Source organism: Lotus japonicus, chromosome 3, assembly GCF_012489685.1.
Source record: "Lotus japonicus ecotype B-129 chromosome 3, LjGifu_v1.2".
In the NCBI taxonomy this organism is placed as follows: Eukaryota; Viridiplantae; Streptophyta; class Magnoliopsida; order Fabales; family Fabaceae; genus Lotus; species Lotus japonicus.
The window spans coordinates 86,625,503-86,650,407 of record NC_080043.1 but is presented as its reverse complement, the minus strand read 5'-3'; the positions used below and the strand labels follow the sequence as shown (position 1 = coordinate 86,650,407).

At 35.9% G+C, this 24,905-nt stretch overlaps 4 protein-coding genes and 1 non-coding gene across 7 annotated transcripts; all 5 read right to left on the bottom strand.

Annotated features, from left to right (window-relative positions):
* Positions 1-319: 319 nt before the first annotated feature.
* Positions 320-5,414, bottom strand: LOC130746890 (dihydroorotase, mitochondrial-like). Of its 2 annotated transcripts, XM_057599667.1 has the most exons (9): positions 5,157-5,347; positions 3,571-3,692; positions 3,211-3,392; positions 2,689-2,825; positions 2,067-2,232; positions 1,864-1,980; positions 1,220-1,380; positions 817-1,014; positions 320-597 (listed from the first exon to the last, which is right to left on the bottom strand). In XM_057599667.1, exons 2-8 carry the CDS (start codon positions 3,651-3,653, stop codon positions 820-822), a joined length of 1,041 nt encoding a protein of 346 aa, XP_057455650.1. In that variant the 5' UTR covers positions 3,654-3,692; positions 5,157-5,347; the 3' UTR covers positions 320-597; positions 817-819. The 2 variants fall into 2 exon arrangements, with proteins under 2 accessions (XP_057455650.1, XP_057455651.1); XM_057599668.1 differs by lacking the exons at positions 320-597; positions 3,211-3,392 and having other exon boundaries at positions 604-1,014; positions 5,157-5,414.
* A 608-nt stretch (positions 5,415-6,022) lies between these two features.
* LOC130742917 (wax ester synthase/diacylglycerol acyltransferase 4-like) lies at positions 6,023-9,507 on the bottom strand. Its single transcript, XM_057595020.1, has 5 exons — positions 9,243-9,507; positions 7,672-8,235; positions 7,125-7,478; positions 6,573-6,710; positions 6,023-6,359 (listed from the first exon to the last, which is right to left on the bottom strand). Exons 1-5 carry the CDS (start codon positions 9,429-9,431, stop codon positions 6,195-6,197), a joined length of 1,410 nt encoding a protein of 469 aa, XP_057451003.1. The 5' UTR covers positions 9,432-9,507; the 3' UTR covers positions 6,023-6,194.
* Positions 9,508-15,650: 6,143 nt separating this feature from the next.
* Positions 15,651-24,832, bottom strand: LOC130746888 (wax ester synthase/diacylglycerol acyltransferase 4-like). The gene is made up of 6 exons (XM_057599663.1): positions 23,224-24,832; positions 20,020-20,139; positions 18,634-19,206; positions 17,843-18,196; positions 17,486-17,623; positions 15,651-16,006 (listed from the first exon to the last, which is right to left on the bottom strand). The coding sequence occupies exons 1-6, from the start codon at positions 23,284-23,286 to the stop codon at positions 15,839-15,841; spliced, it is 1,416 nt and encodes a 471-aa protein (XP_057455646.1). The 5' UTR covers positions 23,287-24,832; the 3' UTR covers positions 15,651-15,838.
* Positions 20,969-23,206, bottom strand: LOC130746889 (serine/threonine-protein phosphatase 7 long form homolog). 2 transcript variants are annotated; one of them, XM_057599666.1, is made up of 3 exons: positions 22,921-23,206; positions 21,277-22,313; positions 20,969-21,192 (listed from the first exon to the last, which is right to left on the bottom strand). In XM_057599666.1, the coding sequence occupies exons 2-3, from the start codon at positions 22,307-22,309 to the stop codon at positions 20,984-20,986; spliced, it is 1,242 nt and encodes a 413-aa protein (XP_057455649.1). In that variant the 5' UTR covers positions 22,310-22,313; positions 22,921-23,206; the 3' UTR covers positions 20,969-20,983. The 2 variants fall into 2 exon arrangements, with proteins under 2 accessions (XP_057455649.1, XP_057455648.1); XM_057599665.1 differs by lacking the exon at positions 22,921-23,206 and having other exon boundaries at positions 21,277-22,354.
* Positions 24,598-24,699, bottom strand: LOC130709674 (small nucleolar RNA R32/R81/Z41). The gene has a single exon (XR_009010151.1). It is a non-coding gene; the product is annotated as a small nucleolar RNA R32/R81/Z41 (small nucleolar RNA).
* Positions 24,833-24,905: the final 73 nt, after the last annotated feature.

Below are 24,905 nucleotides of genomic sequence, written 5' to 3'. Positions count from 1 at the left end.
CATGAATGATGGATCTGAAATTATGAGAATGATGATGAAGAGATTGAAGAAGGCATGGTTTGGATCGGCTATGGAGGTTGTTTCACCGGGAAGGGAGAGAGGAAGGGAGATAATGATATAACACTTTACATTTTTACCCTTTTAGTCTTCAGTGAATCCTAACCGTTAATCTAAAGAATATTCTAAGATTTGCTAATCCAATGGTGTTTAAGGATAGTGCATGGGTGGACCAAAATATAAATGGTCCACCCTAGTGGACACCTGTTGGAAATATGGGCGATGAATAATTACAACAGTAACATAATCAACTTGCTTCAGAGAACAAAAGAACATTCTCAATATATACTAATACTAAAGCACTGTGAGGTATGAGTTCAAAAGTTCTGGCCATGGCCTTTTAAAATAGTGATGGTACGACTTCGATGCCAAATGAAAGGACTGCCAGAATCTTTCCTCCTTGTAATTTTCAGCAAAACAGTAATGCCAAGAAACAGGAGAAATTGCGTTATGCAACTATAGGGATCCAAGTAGCATTCTCTTTTCCACTTATTCCTCACATATTCCCTGTTAGCTAGCATTATGTCAACAACAATGGACCTGGAATTTCAAATTACATGTCTGGATAGCATCAATAATTTCCATGTAAAAGTTGAACAGAAAGCAGATAAATATAAGTCTACAAACAACATTTCTTTGCAAGAAATCTGTAGAATTCAAAACAGAATCAACTGATCACAGTTCAGAACTCTACATAAATTCTCATCTCAACAACCACTAATTTAAGCCTGAAGATACCAAACTTTCAAATAGACACACCACTTAATTAAGCAACGCCTCCCATTCAAGTGTTTGACCAGCACACATGGGAACAATATCTCCGAATGGAAATGACAAATACTCAGGTACTCTCCAAGGAGCTTTCCTCAGTTTAATCTTTAGCTTGTTTCTGGGGAGGCCGTAGAAGTCAGGTCCATTAAAACTTGTAAAAGCCTCCAGCTTATCAAGTGCACCAGCCTATAAAACAACAATTTCATAAGACATACAGATTAAACTCCTCACACTTTCAGAAGGAAACATCCAAAATAAGATTCTAAATGCTGATTAATCTCGAAAACTCAAGCATATATCCCAGTTCAACCACCCAAATGCGCTCTTGTGAAAAGAATACACTAATACCAACTTTGGCATATTATATTACAAGCATTACAATAAGTGTTACCTCTTCAAAAACCTTCGCATATATGGATAGAGCAACCAGGGAGTTGTATATGCCAGCACATCCACACGAACATTCCTTGTTACGCCTATCATGTGGAGCACTATCAGTTCCGAGGAAAAACCGTGTACTTCCACCAGTGACAGCTGAAACAATGGCCTGTCCTAAAAAAGAACTAAAGAAAGTAAGCTTCAAGATAAGATGACAAGACATGTACAGTTCGGTAACAGACTTGTCTAAAAGATGATCCTTGTCCTCATTCCTCAGTGACATTTATTTAAACTAACTTAGAATTAGTCAATCAAGTCTAAAACTATTCAATCAGATTGTGTATTCTCTGCAGCCAAGTTAAAATTTACAGAAGAATAATGATGCTCAAACTTCAAAGACCATTCAATGTGCTAAAAACATATTTCTCTTTTCCCATACAAGTCAGATAAATCAGGGATCTGATTAATTTACTTAAGACAACGTAACACCAGAAGAGAAATCTAATTCATAACTTTTAAATCATTACTTCAAGTTTTTAAAATTTGTCACTGAATCATTATTTCAAAATCTCAACCAAAAAGTTCAATAGAAAACCTACAATATGTTGAAACTTGAAACTTTCTAGGCAGTATGGGAAAGAAATCAAAATTACATACTGTGGATCTCTCTTTTGAGCACTGGAAGACAGTAATTGTGAGGTTGTAAGCCACCTTGGAACAAAGCATTACGATTGAGAAAAAGATGCTGTGGTGTCACAGTTGCTGCAACATAACCTAAAAAAATAGCAAATCATGAGGATTTTACATCTGGCCAGTAGAATACTATGACACAGGCTCTCACATGTATTTTATTACAATACCTTCTTTGCAAGATTCTACAAATTTAACAGCATCCATGGTGGTAATATGCTCCATCACAACCTTCAGCCGTGGAAGCCTTTGAACTAAAGGCTCTAAGATAGTTTCAATGAAGACCTTTTCCCGGTCAAAAACATCAACTTCTGGATTTGTAACCTCTCCATGAACCTGTCACGGATATTGATTCACATATAAAAAATAAAAAATGCACAATACAAGTTTTGAGTAGATATATATAAATAAGAACATACATAAAGAAGGAAACATGTCAGTGGGCCATGGTTGGCTTGCCATGAGCACCGCCCAGCTCATAGTTAAGAATTGAAGAGTTGTATATATTTTCATTTGGACCAGCTCTGAAATCTGTGTCCAAAATAATACGTTCTACTACAAAGGTGTAACGATTGATTCATGAACAATTTAACTCGTCATAAATGATTCCGAATCAAGAATCTTTAATCACGACAAGCATGGCGACATAAAGCATGAAATAGATTTTCATACATTAGTCAGGAACATTAAATATAATCTCTCACACACACTAACAAATGAAAAATTGGGGAAAGGAGAGACAATATAAAGAAAGAAACATAACAGAGCTACAATTAAAAATAAATAAATTACCAATAATGGCAAATCTTGCTCAACCATTTCATGAAGAACAGAGTAACATTTTCCAAAAATATCTGTAACACCATCTTGGGAGTTTGTTGTTGCACCAGCAGGATACAACTTCACACCATAAACAACTCCACTTTTTTCTGTAAATGCAAGCACCATCGTTAAGTAGTGCACTATATTACTACGCAATAAAAATGGTCAAAGGTGGATTGACAAAGAGAGTGTGATCTAATAAAATGATAAATGATTATTGATTGTCATTGCCAACAGGAAAGAAATTTGTAAGTGGATTGAACGGACATCATCATACACAATAAATACAGACTGGTCAAAAAGAAGTAAAAGCTACAGCCTACAAGGTAAAAGAAGATAACAGAATTTTCATTTAACTGGATTCAGAGCAAAACTTACAAATATAAAAGTATATTAGACAAATTAAATTTACTGACACAGCTAAAGTTTTCTCCTTTTCATATTTCATTGGTAATATTTCTTAAATTTGCCTAACCCACTTATTAGACTCACTTGCAAGTTTAATCTCATCAGGAGTTGTCATATCTGTTAGGTAAAGTGTCATCAGAGGAGTGAAGTTGCTATTTTTAGGTATTGCTTTCAAAATGGACTCTCGATAAGCAATAGCAGCAGCTGTGGTGGTGATGGGTGGTTTCAAATTCGGCATTACTATAGCCCTTCCAAAATGCTTTGCACTGTGGGAGTGATAGTTATGAATCAGAATACTTGTAAATATCATTGAGAATGCAGTAAAAAAATGAACACCAAACTATAAAAATGTGATGTGTGCAAGTATTCCTTACATTGACCCCACAAAAAATTAGGAAATAACAGAATATCATGGAGTGTTTTTCCTATAACAAGCGAAATGACCTGTGAGGGATGACAGCTTCAAGGAGGGCCCTATCACGGAGGTGAAGATGCCAATCATCAGGTTGAACAATAGTGAGCTCCATCGTTGTCCTTATCAATCTTCTATATTAGAGCCTTAATACCTATAACAGAAGGGTAACAACCAAATAAGCCCTAGCAGAATTATCAGGTGAGGAAAGTGTTGTGCCTATTCTATCCAACCTTTCTCCAGTCTGATTAACTCCTTTCAAATCAATGTCTTTCCTTATCTACAGCTATTGTCAAATAAAATACAATAGCAAAAAATTACTGATAATATCTTTTTCTTAAAACAAAGGATGAAGAAAATGTCAAACTTGGTGAAAGGCAAGAACAGTGAGGGGGTAGTCATTTTGATTGAGGAAAACTTGATTAGAAGAACTAAAGTAGATATAGTTGGTACTTGGTAGGACAACTAAGATTTAAAGAAGAACAAAATGTAAGGCGCAATAAAGGAAAATGAACTGAAATGAAGAATTGGAAACTAACTCTGCGAGGGAAAACCTTTATCCTGTGTTTGGATTATGTATTTGAAAAATTTAAGTCCCTTCATTTATAAGGTTTTGTTTAAATAATTAATTCAGAATTTAATAAAGAATTAACTTGTTTAAGAATTTTGTTTCTTCAATTTAAACTAAGATAACAAGGTTTCTCTGTACTTCAAAAAGGAGGATAGGAGAAACATAAGGAAATTTAAAACAAAAGAAAAATGGAAAACAAAAGTGAAAAGGATTAGGAGAGAAAGCATATATTATGAAGCATCGATGTTAAACTAAGTCCCTGATACATCTCACCCAACTTATTCAAAAACATCAACTATTACAGTAATCAATGGGAATAAAGTCAATATATCCTCTAAAGTTTAACCAATATCATATGCACATGTACATCCCCTACTTGTGGGGAAAGGCTATTCCTTTTTTTTCCTGATGAAATTTGAAAATGTGTTACATTTCAACTTATTTTTATAAGTGCAGACTGAAAAAACGGTTGTCCTTCTTCCTAAAGCTTGCCTAGTGCAAAACTCCTAAGAAAGTTGGCCAAGTGATGCAATTCACACCATGATGAGTTAGTCAAATAAAATTGTAATCAAAGAGCGTAATCAGCCGTTCCAATAAAAAGAGAAAGGTAAAAGGAGGCCTCATAGTATCTGCAATGCACTTATAAAATGAAAATAAATTGGTCTATTGTTTTCAAATTGGTGCTGGAGAACCAAGCCAGCAACTCAACAACCACTTACTACTACAACAACAACAACTCATCCAAGAGATGGCTACAAGGACAACCACTCATCCTAAGCCTTCAACTTGGACAAATCTTTGTAAAAGAGAACACAAAATGAACACAGAAAATAGACAGAGAAATGAAATGAACCAAATTGGGGTCTCCTAGTACACTCTAGCTATGAATTATGATTATAATTCAAGATGCCCACCAGTTCCAAATCAAAGGAAGAGGAAAAAAGAATCTAACTTTAGCTTAATTAACACATGCTACGACATTGAAATCAATCAGACACGTTGAAGGGTTAACAACGAAGAGAATTTGAAAAAGGATTTGCAACTTACAGTAAGAGAACACAGCCTCCGGCGAGGATGCTCTGCAAACGATAGGAATCACGGCGGTGACAGGTGGCCGGAGCGGTGGCTTAACGCTACTGTGCGCGGCGGAACAATGCGGACCAGACCAAGTGCGGCGAGAGGAGGAGAGGTTTATTGAGTTTCTGTTTGGAAAAACCTTCTTTAATTCCAACCATTAGATTAATCTCACGGTTGAGATTGACTTGGCAGTATATAATTATTATAATTTTAAGACTGGAATTTTCTGGACCACAAGATGGATCTGGGGCAATACACGCCTAAGAGGTAGAGAAACAACTGATGAGAGGGCTTTAAACCTAGAGCTCAACTCAAAATCTTAAAAGTTTGAATGAACGCCTAATACTTCATATGAAGCTGTGAAAGCACAATTTATGGATGGCCAAAAACTCTGAGATTAAAGTGACTTAAGTCAGATCAAAGGTCATAAACTCGATATCCTTGATATTGTCCTTCGTCAACACCAACCAATGTAAGTTTAATGTCTTCCAAACAAGGGAAAAATGACATTTGACTCTATAAATGAGGGCATATTTGATCTTTCACACACTACGTTTTATCATTACAAAACCGTCCGGTAATCATATTGTTTTAAGTCTCACTAGTGAGAAGAATACGCGCAATAAACACTTTGTCAAACAGCTATTCTGTGATATGACACGGACCTCAGATGACATGTCAATAAAAAAAGGCACATATTTTCGATCAAACCGAGTTAGCTATGTTAAAAAACACACACGTTTAAACATGTAGCAATTCATTCTTTGTAAGAAAAATCAGCGACATACTATACCCAAACAAGAGGAAAAGAATAATAAGAATATTGATACCAAGAATTATTCATTATTGAAAAAGATGCATAAATGTTACACACAGAACCTTATTTGTGGAGCAACTCACTAGTTGTAGTATTCTTCTCATCCTTTAATTTCTTATACTATTAGATCAAATAGTAGATACTGATCGGTCCACTGTTACACCCTTTTTATGTTGACTTATATGTCCTAATTAATTTTGGCTGGTTCTCTCGGAGATCTCCATAGCTTCTTTGAATATGACTTCAATGGCTTTCTCCATGCAGTACTTCAATTTCTGTTCATCTATGAATCCCTTAAGTGTTCTCATGGTGATTGTCAACATTTTCACATAGCTCATAACTGTAATGCTTACATTCTGCAACCACACACAGGTAAGGATGGATATTAGAGCTTGAATAATCCTAACATATATAGAAGTGCTTGCAATATTTTTTTTAATCACAACCACTATATGTGCGATGTGTTACCCAAATTTAATTGCTCATTCAAGAAGAGTTGCCAAGAAAATGTTAAGGTCAAATCAGAACAAACAAGAAGATAATGAAAGTTTTACAAAAGATTAAGGTACCTCAGGTCCACCTGTCACTGCGAAATACAAACCACTTATAGGATAATTGGCCAAAGCCAACTCCTCCATTGGCCCAACTATGTTGGAGACAAGTATACTAGCGTTCCCAATAGTGTTGTAGATGGTTTTTGCTGCAATCTGAAACACCAACTCTATAAATTAGGGAAGTTCAACAGAATACACTAATCAGGTAAGATCCACACAAAAACAATGATTCTCTGTACTAATTAGGCACTTTATTATCCTACTTTCACTCTATTTGGTTTCTAAGTGATGATTTGAGCTTCACAGTTTCTTTTGAAGGTAATAATACCATCTGTTTTATCCACCTGAGGTGAGGTTGGAGACCAATTCACCAAGGTGATTATCATATGGAGACAAGTCTGTCCAACCAAACAGAACAATTAATAACCTTTATAGATATTAATAAAATTTGTAGGGTCTTATCATATTTTGTTATTAATTTATGAAGAAATATTTACACAAACTTCTTTCATGGTAGAAATTTGAGGGTGACAGGGGGTCCATTCCCATTAAATTATGTACACGTACCTCTGGCCCTCTTAATTTCATCTCCAAATCCAAGAGCATACCCATGAGATAAACACTGAAAGAACGTCTCTTTCTCTTGATTAGTTTACTGGAGTGCCAAACAAAGTCAAGAGGGTTGGAGATTGTGGATTGGTAAAGCTTAGGTATTGCTATATGTAAGAAAGAAATTTGATTCCCCCAAAGACCTTTAGCCTCAGGCTTTTGCATTTCCTCGAGTGATTGGTAACCTGCAAGATTTCTTGTGTTGAGCATGACCACAGCTGTGGAATTTGCAGTTTTTGCCTTGTTGTCAATCTCTTGCATGTAAAGCCTAATCCCATAGAAGATCACCCCACAAACCACATCATTTATAGTCTGTATTTATGCCAAACAAACAAAAATCAGCCTAGCTTAATAAATCTGATGACACAGTTATAGTGTATAACGGTTTTGTTTATGCTTAAAGATAAGCTATTTTTTAAACCAAGTGTTTATGCTATAAGATAATTAACTAAAATAAGTTGTTACAAATGTAACTTTAATCTGAGCTTGATATAGCAAATCTTACCACTCCAAGCTTTGACTTAATGTCTTTGATGGTATCAAGAGATAATGTTATGCTTGACAAGTTAGAAGGCTGAGACTCTGTTCCTTCATACCCAGACCTTATGGGTGTTATGTCATCTTCAATAATTTTTGTCTTAATCAAGCTTGATCCAAAATCTGATATGGAGCTAAAGAAAGAGGAGATATCTGAAGGCAACTTCTTAAACAAGCTTTCCTTTGCATGTTGTGGTGTCCTTGAAGGAAAAGATAGTGGAAGAGAAGGGTCATCAGCTCTTTGAAGACAAGAAAGAAGAGCACTCATGAGAGAGTAACCATCTCCAAGTGCATGATGGAGTTTGAAAATTAAGGTTCCAGCAGCATTTTTTGTTGGGTACTTGATAATGTGAATTTCCCAAAGTGGTTTGTTTTGAGGTGTTCTTTCAGTTAGAATCCTTGACACATAGTCATCAAGATCCTGATCATATAATTCAGATGAAGTGGTGTCAGGAAAAATGGGAATCTTTATATGCTCTTCAGGCTTCACTTCAACCTTTTGCCATCTCATCTTACCATATTTGTCTCTTACCTAGTGTCAATTAATAGAAAAGAAAAGGTCAGATTACATGCAATACTATAAGTTTGTTTAGCAACACCTAGCTCATAAGCTATTCGAAAACTTAATAAAAAGTAACAAATTGAAAAGTAGGTAGCTAGTAGGGGTGCCCATGGGTTGAATTTGATGGATTTTGGTTAAAATAAAATCCGAACCGATCAAAATTGTCTGGGTTGGGTTGGGTTGGATTTCACGAATTTCTTCTTCGGACCCGATCCGAACCAACCCGACGAAGTTCGAATTGGGTTAAATGGATTGATTGGGTCACTATATTAAAATAATAATATATCTGAAATATTAAAAAATCTTGCAAATATTATTATAAATTCAGAAAAAGTTTTAAAAAATACTAAATATGTTATAATACTAAATAGCATGAAAATGACACAAAAAGTTATACCAAATAGCATGAAATAATACCACATAAATGACATGTAGCCAAATATCATGAAAACATAAAACTTCATTACCAAATGACATGAAACAATCTAACATAAATAATACCTAAAAAGTGAAAAGCAACACTAAATGTCATGCCATGACACCTAGAACTTAGATGTCTCCAACATGCCAAATAATATATATAGACATGTAACAAATAACTACGAACAAATACTCTAAGTTCAAATATGACAAATAACTACAAATACTTAAGTCTCAAAGTTTCAAAAAGTCATCACTCCGACACTAGCACTCCAAGTATGAGTAAAATTATAAAAAAAATTATTATTATATGTATGGATTCTGGGTTGGGTTGGATGGATTTGAACTGAATCCGAAATTCGATCCGAACTTGGTTGGGTTGTAGTCAAATCCATCCGATTAACCCGTTTACCCGATCCAACCCACACTTTTTCTATTTGATCGGATTGGGTTGGACGGGTTTATTGGATTTACCCTGCCTATGTTCACCCCTAGTAGCTAGACTTGGAAAAAATGCAAAAGCTATATAATAAAGCATGGAAAAGAGAGAGAAGTACCCTAATAGAGGAGAAGCGTGGATTGATGGGGAGGAAGATATCTCTAATCAAAGTTATAGCTTGTGAGTCATAATCAATTGGAACTGCAAATTCAAGAAAGTCAAAAACATATGAACATATCACAGAGCTATTGAAATATTGCCCATGAGGACTCACTGGCGCTTGAACCTCTTCATGGAAATTTTCCATTGTGCTAGTTTTGTAAGAATGATTTAATGTGGGACTTCAAGTCTTCAATAATTGGCTACAAAAGCCTAGATGGGATTCATGGCACTACCTTAGCTTGATCCATACCTAACTAATATATAGCAAGTGATTGCATTATTGGCATTGCATAGATAAGACTTACACTCTGCTCTGTTTGGATTGAGGGGTGAAAATGAGAGAAATGAATATAAGAGGAAAGAGGGTAAGAGAAAAGAATATAAAAGGAAAATGAGGTGATTTTGAAGTTGTTTGGATAGAAGGAAAAAGAATGAAGAATGAAAGGAAAAGTGAGAATATTAAAAATGATTGTAATAGATAATTACTAATCTATCCTTCATATATAAATAATCTAAATAGTTCATATCTTATTATTATTATACCATAGTTATAATTTTTAAATATTTTATAAATGAAGTTAAAACTTAATAACATTATTTTTAATGTATCTGCCAAATTATCAAATTATCATGGTAATATATTTTCTATTTTATTTTATTTTCAATAAATTTAACTAATTAATTATATATCAATTAGTAAATTTAATTGAGTATGTTACGAAAAGAAATTCAATTTAGTAGTAAACTCACGTGAACACAAAGTCAAAGACTACAATATGTTTATAATTGATAATGAATGCTATTATTAAATTACAGAAACTAACTTTTTTCTTTTATTTAAAAAAACTAATTGTAATATAAAACTTATATTACACAATTGAACTTGGGCAAGTGGTAAATGGCTCCCCTTTTCCTTCGTGTGTCAATTTTCTCGCCTCATGTGCGAGGAAACAAAAATGATTCATGAACCACTACACAGTAAAACACCCTTAAACACCCATTTTTCCTGCGGATTTGGCCAAATAATACACTGAACTAACCACCTAAATACACATGACTAACCATAAAGCACAGAACGTTCTGTGCTTTATGGTTAGTCATGTGTATTTAGGTGGTTAGTTCAGTGTATTATTTGGCCAAATCCTTAATTTAGGAATTTCAACTTTACACGATTCTGTGATTTATGGTTAGTTATGTGTATTTAGGTGGTTAGTTCAGTGTATTATTTGGTCAAATCCCTAATTTAGGAATTTCAACTTTACACGGTTCTGTGTTTTATGGTTAGTCATATGTATTTAGGTGGTTAGTTCAGTGTATTATTTGGTCAAATCCGTAGGAAAAATGGGTGTTTGAAGGTGTTTTTACTGTATCAATGTCTATGAATCATTACTCGCGAGGAAAACTAATATGTGGCCCCCACAGGTACTATTCACCCTCCCATCTATTTTCCATGGTGTTCCAAACAGATCGGAAACAGTGTTTTCCACTACACTTTAATTTCTTCCTACCAACTTCCTTCCCACTAACTTCCCTTTCCCTAGAAACAAACAGAGCATTAAAGTTAAAACTACCTTCGCTTGATACATAAATGAAGCCTTTTTGCTTTTATATTTGAAACCTATACATCAATGATATTGATGCTTGTACTTTGTATATTTTCTTAATTTCACATTTGGGATTTGAAGCTCAGAATTAACTAGTGGGAAAGGGCTCGAAATTTCTTTAATTGGTTCATGTTGAATCGTGTTTGAAGTCAACAAGCTGAATAGCTTGGTAACAAAATATCTTCTCGGATTGAGCATGTTTCAAGAAGATTATTTTTCAAAAAAAAAAACTTTTAAGTTTTCACTTATCACAAATTATATATAATAAACATTAGAATTTCATGGTAGTATATGATGTGAATGTTTATGACTCAAACAAGATTGCTTCTGAATGAGAATACCCATATCACCAAATAATATAAAATGGAGAATTAATGGAAGACACTATTTGCTCGCGATGGTACCTGTGGTAGCACCCAGACCAAACCTGAAGATCACAGACGCAAACAAAAGACTTTTTTTCAAGCCAACTGCCCAAGCATTTATTAAATTATAAATGCTTGGGCATTTATTATATACAAAATTTTAAGTTTTAATTTTGAAGAGGAAGGTTATCATTTCTACTCTCTCAAGTAATTCACGTTTTTTTCTTTTTCTTATTTCATAATAAATTTCACACACAATTAATATGTGAAAGTGAGATTTTCCATCAACAAAAAAGAAACTATTCAAACTTCAATGGGATGTTTGTTAACATTTCAATTATATGTATATTATTGATTTGTTGACACTCTTATTTTTTTTCCATCACATTTTCACATACTTCTTTTTTTATCTTTTTCTCTTATATTTCTATCACATCATTTATCATATCTTTAATTTCTCTCGCATTTCTTCTTTATTCGGTGGAGATTAGGAATGGCACCCGCGCGGGCCGGGTGCGGGGAGTGTCTTCCCGCTCCCCGTCCCCACATCTCCTTTTTGTCCCCACCCCCATCCCCATTCCCCGCAGCCGGGGACATTTTCACCACATCCCCGTTCCCCATCTCCCCATGCGTCCCCACGGGGATCCCTAACATGTCATTAAAAATTTAAATCATATAAAATACACAAGTTTGTGCATGCAATAAATTTAAACGCCACAAGTGACAATGCAACTACGTCAAATTCAATATAAATATATGATAAAATTTAAATAAAATTCATCACACAATGTGTGAAGTCTACAAAATAAACAATTTGAAACGTTAAGTATAACATTCAACTCATAAAAATATATGAACTCCAACACCTAAAATATTATCTCGAGCATTTAACTCATTTAAAAAGTGAAGTTTATATCGTAAGTAATTGAATATTTGTAAGTGTGTTATTATATTTTAACTTATACATACGGGACGAGGACTCCGCATGGCAGGAAGAGTGATCCCCATCCCCGTCTCCAAATTCTTAACAGGGGGATTTTTGTTCTCATCCCCGTCCCCATGGGGAAAATTTCCCCAAGTTCGGGCTCCAAACGGGGCAGTCCCCACATGGATCCCATCTTCAGATGGAAATTGTCATCCCTAGTGGAGATGGATTTAAATGTGTGAATAAAACAATATTTTATATGTATTAGACCTATTAGTGTGGAAACTATATATAGGCCATGCATATCATCATGCAGCCCTCACCAATTATTTGTTTCCCACAAATGCAACTATGAAACTAATCCAATTCTCTCGAGCTTCAAAGATTACATTAAGTGGGTAGAGTTTTCCATATAAATCAGTTTTCATACACAACGTGTGCTTAATTAAGGATATGCTTAAGAAAGTAAGGACCTCATTTATTTACTTGTCTATTGTGTACTTAATTAAGGATATGCTTAAGAAGTAAGGACCTCATTTATTTACTTGTCTAGTGTGTTAATTATCCTTGTCCAGGTTAGATGTGAGTAACAACTAGCAATAAATTAATGGCAAGTTGAAGCAGGTGAAATCTTTTATTTTAGAATAGTTAGGAACTAGGAAGATTTCAAAACATTCATTTCTCTTAGGAGGGAAAATGACTGAAAAGTCAGGACACATATCAAGTGATCAACTTAAAAGATTGATAGTAAGTGCCCTTAATCATGGCCGACATACAGAAAATTCAATATTATCAATTAAACCACAAACTTCTCTATTAAAACTATCTATCACTCCTTTTAGATTATTTTTTAATTTCAAAAAAAAAATAGATTTTTTTCCTGATAACATGCACCGTTAGTCTTTCATCAGAATGGAACATTGGCGGCCTTTAAAGCTCCTCGACGGGTCATGAACCCAAAACCCTGGCAATGTCTGATAAAAGGTTTTGTGCTTCACATTTTGTTTATTCTTTGGGGTCTTTTCCTTATCTATTAGGCTTCAAGCCCAGTTTAATTAACGCCACTTGGTTATTATCTAATGGGAGCATTCAGCATTGACCAAAAACCAAAAATCTCATTGGAGCCACAATGTGTACCCTTAATTATAGATAGGGTTGAAATGGTTGTAGTCCTTGACATGTACACACCCAACAATGATATACACACACGCACACACCTCCTTTTTTATACACTTTATTTCCACCTATTTTTATTTCTATCTCTCTCATTTTATCATCTATCACATCTTATACTTTATATCTCTTACTTTTTCTTTTCTTCCTATCTCTCTTCTCCTCCACTTCTTTTCACCTCATTTTGAGGTGTGAACAAATAATTATTCATACGCACCCTAATCTTTGACAAACAAAAAAGGAAAATGTTACTTACACACCTCAAAAAAAGGTGGAAGAGGTGGAATGAGGTGAGAGATAGGAAGAAAAGAAAAAGTAAGAGAGAGAAAGTATGAGATGTGATAGATGATAAGAGGAGAGAGGTAGAAACAAAAATAGGTAGAAATGAAGTGTTTAAAAAATGAGGTGTGTATATATCATTGTTGAACAAAAAAATACACCTTAATCTAAAATTGTTATTGTAAGATTTTCTATAGCTTTTCATCCCTAACAAAAGGGATGGCATGTATGTTATAGTAACATTGATTTTTTTTTTTTTTGCAACCAATGTTTAGTAACATTGATATAATGATATTTATTCTCTTGATAAAACATGCTATTTTTTTTACATTGAAAATATAAATTGTACCCGCCAGGAATCGAATTGATAAAACATGTTAATTACAGGCAGATAAGTAGAGTGACATTATTTTTTAGTAAACTAAAGGAAAAATACTCTATCAACTCTCAATAAATGACTAATATGTGAGGGTGTTTAGCATTCAATAAGAGCATCTCCAATGCAAGGAAGGTTCTTAGTTCTTATTTTTTAGTTAAGAACTAAGAACTGAGTTCTTAACCATTGGAGGTGCTGACATAGAGTTACTTTTTGAGTTCTTAGCATAAAAAATTATTTTTTTTTCTCTCATTCAAATTACTTTATTACTTTATTAGTTTTGTTTTATTAATATATGAAAATAAAAAGTATAAATAATGTGGTTGGTGGAACCAAATGAATAATGGTAAGAACTAAGAACTAAAAACTCATGGTTTGAGCAAAATTCTTTGAGAGTTGCTTAAGCACATATGGCAATACGGGCCCACATGAATAGTGAACTAAGAATTACTCCATCCGGTCCTTTTTAAGTGTCATTCTAACAAAAAGCTATCCAACCAAGATAGTGGGTTATTGGAGTTTTTTTTTTTCCCATTCTACCCTCTCACATCCTAATCATGAAGTTATAAAGTTTTCCAACTAAAATAGTGGATAATTAATTTTTTGTTCCACTCTCTCATATCATTAAACTATTTATCATTCTTCTCTCCCTAGTAGCAATAAAAACTTATAACATCCCTCCAACTTTTAATGTTAACACCTTTTTCTATGTAACTTTGAAAGCTCTTTTAATTTCCACTTACTAGACAAGACTTTGAATTGATGTAATGAGAATTTAATTTCCACTTACTAGTAAGGGTAGAGCTGGGTACGCGGGTTGATCCTCCCCGCGTAGGCCCGCATTTTAGCGATCATCTATTTACCGGGCTATAGCCCGCACTAGTCTGCGGGTTCGCAGTTGGCCTCTCTTACCCTTTTTTTTTTGCCCTCATAGGCCCGCCCCACATTGATCCGCCCCGCTCTGGCCCTCTCCGCGTAGGCCGCATTTTAGCGGTTCTTTATTTTCAGGGCTATAGTCTGTACTAGTCCGCGGTCTCGCGGGCCATCCCGCGGACTGCGACCCACTTACCCAGCTCTAAGTAAGGGTATAATTGACAAAATGGACCAAAAAACATCAAAACGACAGTTAAATAGGAACAACAAATTTCTTCTTAAATGACACTTAAAAATGAACAGAGGGAGTAAGAATTAGCATTGGAGATGCTCTAATAGGCACCAATTGTCTACCATAAGTATTTAGTTGACGAGTGAATTAATGTGATGGTTACCTCAGGTCCACCCGTCATTGTGAAGTACAAGCCCTTCACAGTGATCAATTGAGAACAAGACATATTTGTCATTGCAATATGTTATATTCACGACGCAACACTGCAATACTCGCAACCGGAACACTACAACCGCAATTTAGGCCGAGTCAGATGTCACGTGTGGCAGTTGGACTTAGGCTTAACCTTGCCCAGTCTCTACAAAAGTTCTGGCTCCGCCACTGTAACCGTGTGTATGAATTTTTTAAGCTTACCCCTTATTTACTAAAATTAATTTACATGGAAGTACTTTTAATTTTAATTTTTCTTTTAACAATTTAACCTCCCCTTATTTCATTCCCCATTTGTCTTGCTTGACACAATCTGAAAAACTAAGATTTATAACAGCAAGTGACGAACTATAGGTATATATTTACGATTACAAATATAATACAATTATACAATAATGTTTGAATTTAGGATCTCTATTCATTTGTTGGATTAAATTATATAAAGGAAAAGTAAATAAACTTCTCTTCAAACTCCGACACGAAGCCTCCCTTTTTGCCTCTCTGTAGGTAATAGATTAACCTTTGCTCTTGTTTGGTATATCCATATCCATTGCGGCTTTGGATATGACTTCAAATGCTTTTACTATGGAAGATTTGAACTTCTTCTCGTCAATAAACCCTTTATGAGTTTTCAGGGTAAGTCTTAATGTTCTTTTATAGCTCATAACTGCAATATTTATACTCTGCAACCACAAAAGGGATGGCATGTATGTTATAGTAACATTGATTTTTTTTTTTTGCAACCAATGTTTAGTAACATTGATGATATAATGGTATTTATTCTCTTGATAAAACATGCTCTTTTTTCTACATTGAAAATATAAATTGTACCCGCCAGGAATCGAATTGATAAAACATGCTAATTACAGGCAGATAAGTAGAGTGACATTATTTTTTAGGAAACTAAAGGAAAAATACTCTATCAACTCTCAATAAGTGACTAATATGTGAGGGTGTTTAGCATTCAATAAGAGCATCTCCAATGCAAGGAAGGTTCTTAGTTCTTATTTTTGAGTTAAGAACTAAGAACTGAGTTCTTAACCATTGGAGGTGCTGACATGGAGTTACTTTTTGAGTTCTTAACATAAAAAATTATTTTTTCTCTCATCCAAATTACTTTATTACTTTATGAGTTTTGTTTTATTAATTTATGAAAATAAAAAGTATAAATAATGTGGTTGGTGGAACCAAATGAATAATGGTAAGAACTAAGAACTAAGAACTAAAAACTCATGGTTTGAGCAAAATTGTTTGAGAATTGCTTAAGCACATATGACAATACGGGCCCACATGAATAGTGAACTAAGAATTACTCCATCCATTCCTTTTTAAGTGTCATTCTAACAAAAAGCTATCCAACCAAGATAGTGGGTTATTGGAGTTTTTTTCCCATTCTACCCTCTCACATCCTAATCCTGAAGTTATAAAGTTTTCCAACTAAAATAGTGGATAGTTAATTTTTTGTTCCACTCTCTCATATCATTAAACTATTTATCATTCTTCTTTCCCTAGTAGCAATAAAAACTTATAACATCCCTCCAACTTTTAATGTTAACACCTTTTTATATCTAACTTTGAAAGCTCTTTTAATTTCCACTTACTAGACAAGACTTTGAATTGATGTAATGAGAATTTAATTTCCACTTACTAGTAAGGGTAGAGCTGGGTACGCGGGTTGATCCGCCCAGTGTAGGCCCGCCCCGCGCTAACTCGCCCCGCGTAGGCCCGCATTTTAGCGATCATCTATTTACCGGGCTATAGCCCGCACTAGTCCGCGGGCTAGCTCGCAAACTTTGGCCTCTCTTACTTTTTTTTTTGCCCTCATAGGCCCGCCCCGCATTGATCCGCCCCGCTCTGGCTCGCTCCGCGTAGGCCCGCATTTTAGCGGTTCTCTATTTTCCGGGCTATAGCCCGTACTAGTCCGCGGTCTCGCGGGCCAGCCCGCGGACTGCGACTCGCTTACCCAGCTCTAAGTAAGGGTATAATTGACAAAATTGACCAAAAAACATCAAAACGACAGTTAAATAGGAACAACAAATTTCTTCTTAAATGACACTTAAAAAGGAACAGAGAGAGTAAGAATTAGCATTGGAAATGCTCTAATAGACACCAATGGTCCACCATAAGTATTTAATTGACGAGTGAATTAATGTGATGGTTACCTCAGGTCCACCCGTCATTGTGAAGTACAAGCCCTTCACAGGCTGATTTGCCAAAGCCATAGGTTCCACTGGCCCAATCAAGTTGGATATTACAACACTTGAGTTTCGTATTGTACCATAAATGTGTTTAGCAACTGCCTGTAACAAAGAACACAACACATAATGGAATAGGCTGGGTTACTTGTTATGACAAAATGCCAGAATGACCAAGTGAAGCTGTGCGGCTGTGCAAGATCACACAAATGATTCATTCTTAGACATTCAGGTAGTGCAGACACAAAAAGTGAATAAATTAAAATGAGATTCTGCTAATTGTCTAGTGTCGTTAATTACTCATAGTATAGTGTATAGACCCACCTCATGTCCTCTTAATTTCAGCTCCATGTCCAACACCCACTCAATAAGAAAAACTGTGAAAGAATTTCTCTTCCTCTTGATAAACTTTTGTGCTTTCCAAACAAATTCAAGGGGGTTGGATGAGCTGGCTTGGCTTAACTTGGGTATTGGGACATGTAAGAAAGAAATATGATTCCCCCAAGGTGATTTGGAATCAGGCTTCATCATATCTTGGACTGATTGATAACTTCCAATGTTCCTAGTATTAAGCAGCACCAATCCTGTGGAATTTGCTGTTCTTGCCTTATTGTCAATCTCTTGCATGTATAGACGAATCCCATAGAAAATTACCCCAGTGATCACATCGTTTATTGTCTGCAGTTACACAAAGAGAAAAGTACTAATTTGGCATAATTTGATGAAATATATATCCAATGAACAAAAAAGAAATATATATCCAATGAACAAAAAAGTCGATGACTTAATCTGAATAATTTTCAAGGTTTTTACTACTATAATTAATGTGAGCATTCGTACAGACGGTACGGTGCAGACTCTCAGCAAACGTTTAAAAACTTACATTTTAAAAACGTATTTTTGAAATGTATTTTTAAATTACATGTCGGAATTAGTTTCGAGTACCTAGTGGAATGTACATATAAAATTTTGAATATGATTTAAAAATTACATTCTGAAAATTAATTTTTGAAATGTAATTTTTTTAGATGTCTAACGGATATCGGCACTGCGTGGTTGTCCACTAGTTATTTTTGTTTTCACTATTAACCCCTACATATTTTTTGTAATCTTACCACTCCAAGCTTGGACTTGATCATTTTTATTTCATCCAGGGAGAAAGATATGTTTGACAGGACACATGGCTGAAACTCAAGACCTTCATCACCACTCCTTATGGGTGTTTTGTCATCTTCTATCACTGAACTTTTAACTATGCTCCATCCAAAATCCGAGAAGGAGTTGAAAACGGAGAGTATGGTTGAAGGGAACCACTTGAAGGAGCCTTTCTTCGGAGCAAGTGATTGTGATGGTTTGCGAGAAGGGAAAGACAGAGGCAGAGAAGGATCATCAGCTCTCTGAAGACAAGAAAGAAGAGCACCAACAAGAGAGTAACCATCTCCAAGTGCATGGTGAAGTTTGAATATTAAGGTCCCAGCAGCATTGCTTGTTGGATATTTGATCACATGAATTTCCCAAAGTGACTTATCTTGAGGGGTCCTTTCCATTAGTATCTTTGACACATACTCATCAAAATACTTGTCATACACTTCCAATGACTCACTTTCTGGAAATATGGGGAACTTCATATGGTCTTCAGCTCTCACCTCTACTTTTCTCCATTTCATTGTGCCATCTTTGTCTCTCTCCTACATGAATATTATAGTGTTAGTCTGTTAGAAATATAATTATGTCTCTTTTTCTTAAGAGTTTAAACTTTTAATATAATTGGTTTTTAACATGGTATTAGAACATCTTTGATTAAGTGGTTTGGAATTTGATCCTTGAGTTAAATAATTGGTTCATGACATGTAGCACACATGTGATGTAGAAGTAAAACTACAAAGGCTTAATTGTATTTTTTCTCCCCTAATTCAGTGTATAAGTTATTTTATAATCCCCTAATTATTTTTTGAGCAAATTTAGTTCCTCGACTTTTTAATTGTTGCAAATTAAGTCCTCGGTCATTATTATTCTACTTAAAACTATCAATTCTCATTGTCTAAGAAAAATCTTCACATTGAATCAATTTAATCATTAGTTGCGTTATTCTCATTAAAATCCACTAGTAAAATTATCAAATTTCAATAATAACAATTAACAAAATTCTCTTTCAAAAAAAAAAAACAATTAACAAAATTTCAATTTTCCAACTCTATATCACATATCCTACAAAATCATTAAACTACTAATTTTACTTGATAATTTAAAATCGTATCATATTTAAAATCCATAAAATCCTAAAGTGTTTAAAAAGAAAATGAAAGTTTAATGATTACGTACATATGAAAATTAAGAGAGTGGTGAAATTCGTTTAATTAGATGGACTTGATTAGTTAAGAAAAAACTAGAGGAACCTAAATCACACATATAGTTCTCAAAATTGCAATCACGCCAACTACTAAATATTGTGAAAAAATTGCAAGGAAATAAATAAATAAAAGATAAGAGAGAGAATTAACCATGATGGAGGAGAAGCGAGGATTGATAGGTAGAAAAACATCTTTGAACAAACACAAATCTTGAGAGTCATCAATTGGGATTTCTGCTTCTAAAAACCCAAAAACATAAGAACATATCAACGGATTTGGGTTTGGCACCCCACCCTTTAGGCTACGCGCCCCAGCATTTTTTTTTTATTCCAAAACTACCCATCGGTAAATGATTTGCCGATGTCAAAATACCAATCGGTAAATGATTTACCGTTATTGTTCCTCAGTATGAACACCTTCATCCCATTACCCAGAACACGAAGAACAATATCGGTTAATAATTAACCGATTCTAATATTGTATCGGTATATCATTTACCGATTTGTAATCTGTAAGTTTGATCACCTTTTCACCATTACTCCTCCCTCCACCAACCCCTCCACCATTACTCCTCCCTCCAACAACCCCCCACCAGCCCCCCATAACTCGCCCAAACTACCTTATTCTCCATTACTCCACTCCTCCCTCACATTTCACCTTCCCACCACCACCACCATCTCCACATTTCCACCACCACCACCACCAACACCACCACCACCAAGGGAAAGCTTTTAACTTCTGGTAAGTGTTGTTAGCTTTGGTACTTTATTTATAGTTAGTTTAAGTAGTTAGTTGTTAGTTTAAGTAGTTAGTTTAGTTAGTTAAGTTGGTAATTTAGGCTGCTGAATCGTGAACTGAATCGGTAAATGATTTACCGTTATAGTACCGGAATTTGATTTACCGTTATGGGGTCGGAATTTGATTTACCGTTATATGGTCGGTTATTGATTTACCGTTTTTGTTCCAGGGATGACAGAGTCATTTTTCTTTGGTGAATCACAATTGATACATGCTGCTGGATTGGAAAATGATAATCCAGAGGAGCAACCATCACTAGCTGAACCTCCGATTATATCTATAGATGTCTCTCATTTGTATCATACTGATCAGGTACTCATTGCACAAATTTTTGTATCATACTCAGCTGTTCGTACAACGAAGCCAGCGCAATCGCACCCCACGCGTACTCCGACACGCGACCGAGGTCCTCAAGCATCCCGATCCAGTAGATAGTAGTGTGGTAACCACCACTCTTGCTGGCAAAGAGGGTGGCACCAAGCTGGTTCACCAGCCAGATCCTAGCAGCATCCTCATAGCGTCCCCCTACAATGAAATGAATTAAGTTAACAGTTATTAATAATACTCTAAAAATAAATACAACTTAATAAAGTAATTATTAAGACATACCATCCATAGCAGACGTGTACATGGTCTTCAAAGTAATGAACCGAATGTTCTGGCCACCCGCCGCCTCAAACTCAGCCAGATAAGCAGCAACAGATCCTCCCAGGAGCTGGGCGCAGAGCGCTGCAACCTCGTCTCGCTCCCCTCTGCCCGGAGTGTAGAACCTCGACCCTGTGGGAAGATGGAGAATAGCTGACACATCGTCCAGGGTGATAGTCATCTCCCCGAACGGCATGTGGAAGCTACTCGTCTCCTCATGCCATCTCTCAACAAGGGCCAGTACGACAGCTGGGTCTGTCTCCGGTAACCCGCACCAAGGCAGGTGATACAAACCCGTCTGCTGCAGCAGCTGTCGCACAGCTGTGTGGGCCTCTGAATCGCCATCACAGGGGAGGTTCCATACCTTCCCCCCAACAGTGGCCACCCTCAATGTCCGACGGTCCACGTACCGCGGGTCTGTGCGAAGAAGTGCCTGCCACGTCCAAGGAGCCTTGTGGTCAGGATAATGCGCAAGAAGCGACAGATCCTCAGGCCCCCCGGGAAACGGTGCCACCCTCTGGATGAGGTCGTCATCCGCGCCGCCCTCTGCCACCACATCTGGCACAACATCAGCAGCATCAATCTCCTCCTGGAGAATAAGAGGCTCCTCCTCCTCACCACTGGCCTCAGAAGCAGTCTCAGAAGCAGTCTCAGAAGCAGACTCCTCGCCATTGGGCTCCGAAGAAGACTGCTCGCCAGATGTCTCCTCAAGAGGTAACTCAACCATCGGAGAGACCGGAGTAGGATGAGGCTGAGGCTCAGCCGGAGTACCTGACGGAGCTGTAGTAGATGGACCACCTGACGGAGGTGTAGCAGACGGACACGGAGACGGAGCCCCGGCCGGAGTAGCAGACGGAGACGGAGACGGGGCCGAAGCCTCAACCGCCTGACTAGCTGCTCGATGGTCGCCGCGCCGCGTAGAAGCATGCAAGCGCTCGTGGCGATCCTCTGCATCATCGACTGTAGAAGATCGAGACCTCTTCCTCCCGCCCTTCATTCTCCTATGAAAAGCAAACAAATTTAACATCAAATTACAACTTGAACAACTTTAACAGTTACAACTTGTACAAACATCTCTCATATAGCAACAAACATCTCTCATATAGAAACAAACATCTCTCATATAGCATCAACACCCTTTCTAATTTGTCAATCTAGATAACTAAAATGCAACATTAAGGAAGTTCCCTAGTTCTAATAAGCCGATACCATCAACACCCTTTCCCAGTGTCATGACACTAAAATATTTGAAAATTTGTACAAAATATTCAGCCCAATAGATGGAGGAAAACTAAAAAAAACTGGCTTAAAAAAACTGCCTTAAACTGCCTTAAACTGGTTTAGAATCGGGAAATGTTTTCCCATTACAGAATCGGAAAAACATTTTCCATTACAGAATCGGAAAATGTTTTTCCGATTTTACAGTAACCCAGAAACCAGAACTGGAAACGACCCACTCGTGCCTATGACCGTTTCATGCCATTTCAGTCAATAAAACCTACCTCTAATCAATAATCAACTACCCTAGTGTTCAACATTCACCTAATAATCCATCAACTACCTCTAATCATCAATCAATGTGAGAGAATCAATAAAAATGGAACTTACCTTTTGAATGTAATGGAATGGGAGTTCCGGAGCTTTGAGGAAGCTTTGATGATGATGGGACCGAACGCAAGTTTGGGAGAGATTTGAAGAGGGAGTGATTTGGGGAGGGAAATGGGTTTTGAAAATTATGTTTCAAAACCTATCTGATGCTGTTATATCAATACGAATCGGTAAATGATAAACCGATACGTATCGGAAAATCATTTACCGATATTAATCCTGAGGGTTTCCGGTAATTTCCCCACTTTAAGTGGGGCGGGAAGCCTAAGGGCTGGGGTGTTAAACCCAATTCCCACATATCAATGGGGTGTTGAAATATCGACCAGTAGGACTTACAGGCTCTGTGACATGTTCAAAGTTGTCCATTGTGTACTACTAGAAATAATTAGCTAAGGACTGAGTACTTTGGAGATTGATCACCATTTGTCTCTGCCTCTCTGGCACTTTATAGCAAATTAGCTAGTAGATATAATGTCTTGTTTATGAATTAATGATATGGTTGCAATTTGTTGCGAAATTCTTGCCTTAAAAAAGAGTGTGGGGCATTTTGATCATAAGAAGAAACTAAGGACACGTTTCAAAAAACTGTTGTTGACGCAACTCATCTTCCTTTTCTATAGTATTTTTTCTAAATTCTAATTTCATATTCTTCTATTCTAGTTTCATTGATAACCGGGTTTGATAAAAATAAAAATAAAAAATAAAAATCACAAATTTTGTTGATGGTGAACACAACATTTAAGTTCAACAACCAACAAATGTTAGCCTAATAACTTCATGATGATGATTGATGTTTGTTAACATCTTCAATTACATATTATAAAGTGTGCAAACTATAGTATATGCTTCATGCATATCCATCAACATGTAGCCCTCACATGTAATGTTGTCATGTACTCAACCCTGTTTTTGTCCAGTTCACAAATCAAGGTGTCTTCAACTTTATGTATAACACAGATAGTTTCGCAAACGGCAACCATGAAGTTAATCCTCCAAAGACAATACGGAGATGACATTAAGTGGACAAACTTCTCCCAACTAATTATTCTATATACACACTGCTCAGGAATTAAATCTTCAACCAAAAAATGCTTAAGGAGCAAGGGGCAGAGCTTCTTCGACTTGAAAGCGATCACTACTAACAATTTAATTAAGCATATGAAAAATATGTCTTCTGGTTCATCAGTGGTTGTGTGTCAATTATCCTTGTCCAGGTTAGATGTGAGTAGCAATGAAATGGCAGGTTTAAGCAGGTGAAATCTTTTATTATAGAAACGTCTGGAACTAGGAAGATTTCAAAACATTTATTTCTCTAAGGTGGGAAAAGGACTCAAGTAAAGTGCCCTTAATCATGGCCATAGAGGAAATTCAATGTTATCAATTAGACAACAAGCTTATCCCTATAACAATTATATACCACTCATTTTAGATTTTTGTCAATGGCTCTAACAAATTGATTGATTTTAACCAAGTTGAAAATTCATATAACACCAAGCACTTTGTGATGTGAAATTGAAGCATGTTTGTTTCATATAAATTTTCTTAAGCTGATAGGTTTTCACTACTGTACCCTGCTGCTATATATAAATCCTCTGTACCATTCACCAAATCAAACTCATATCCATTCTCAGCAAAAAATAAAAGAATTAAAATTGTTTAAAAAATAAATCTGGAAATAGACGAATCAGAAAGAACGTAGCGATAAGGTGTTTGATCATATCAAACACATAGGGTTTGATGATCACACAGTTTTGTCTTATTTTTTCATCATTTTCGTCTTCCAGTATCTGTGAAAATTAACTGAAAATTATAAGCACTTACAACCATAGTGAAGAAGAAGGATAAGAGAAAAGAGGATTTAATCAGAATAACATTTCAGAGATGTGAGGCGAGATAACAGAGCTATTCATCTGAATGGTACATTGGCGGCTTTTAAAGCTTCTTGATGAGACATGAACTCAAACCCTAGCTACTCTCTCTCATAA

What these genes read in the sequence shown, in the direction of transcription:
- LOC130746890 (XM_057599667.1), bottom strand. Translation starts at nt 3,653, where the DNA reads ATGGAGCTCACTATTGTTCAACCTGATGATTGGCATCTTCACCTCCGT. An exon ending in AGCAAGATTTGCCATTATTG is followed by an intron (nt 2,233 to 2,688) that starts GTAATTTATTTA and finishes TATCCGTGACAG; the next exon opens with GTTCATGGAGAGGTTACAAA. An exon ending in GCTCAAAAGAGAGATCCACA is followed by an intron (nt 1,381 to 1,863) that starts GTATGTAATTTT and finishes GTTCTTTTTTAG; the next exon opens with GACAGGCCATTGTTTCAGCT.
- LOC130742917 (XM_057595020.1), bottom strand. Translation starts at nt 9,431, where the DNA reads ATGGAAAATTTCCATGAAGAGGTTCAAGCGCCAGTGAGTCCTCATGGG. An exon ending in TTAAGTCAAAGCTTGGAGTG is followed by an intron (nt 7,479 to 7,671) that starts GTAAGATTTGCT and finishes GCATAAATACAG; the next exon opens with ACTATAAATGATGTGGTTTG. An exon ending in CAGTGACAGGTGGACCTGAG is followed by an intron (nt 6,360 to 6,572) that starts GTACCTTAATCT and finishes GTGTGGTTGCAG; the next exon opens with AATGTAAGCATTACAGTTAT.
- LOC130746888 (XM_057599663.1), bottom strand. Translation starts at nt 23,286, where the DNA reads ATGGACAACTTTGAACATGTCACAGAGCCTGTAAGTCCTACTGGTCGA. An exon ending in TCAAGTCCAAGCTTGGAGTG is followed by an intron (nt 18,197 to 18,633) that starts GTAAGATTACAA and finishes GTGTAACTGCAG; the next exon opens with ACAATAAACGATGTGATCAC. An exon ending in CAATGACGGGTGGACCTGAG is followed by an intron (nt 16,007 to 17,485) that starts GTAACCATCACA and finishes TTGTGGTTGCAG; the next exon opens with AGTATAAATATTGCAGTTAT.
- LOC130746889 (XM_057599665.1), bottom strand. Translation starts at nt 22,339, where the DNA reads ATGTTAAATTTGTTTGCTTTTCATAGGAGAATGAAGGGCGGGAGGAAG. An exon ending in GTACACGTCTGCTATGGATG is followed by an intron (nt 21,193 to 21,276) that starts GTATGTCTTAAT and finishes ATTTCATTGTAG; the next exon opens with GGGGACGCTATGAGGATGCT.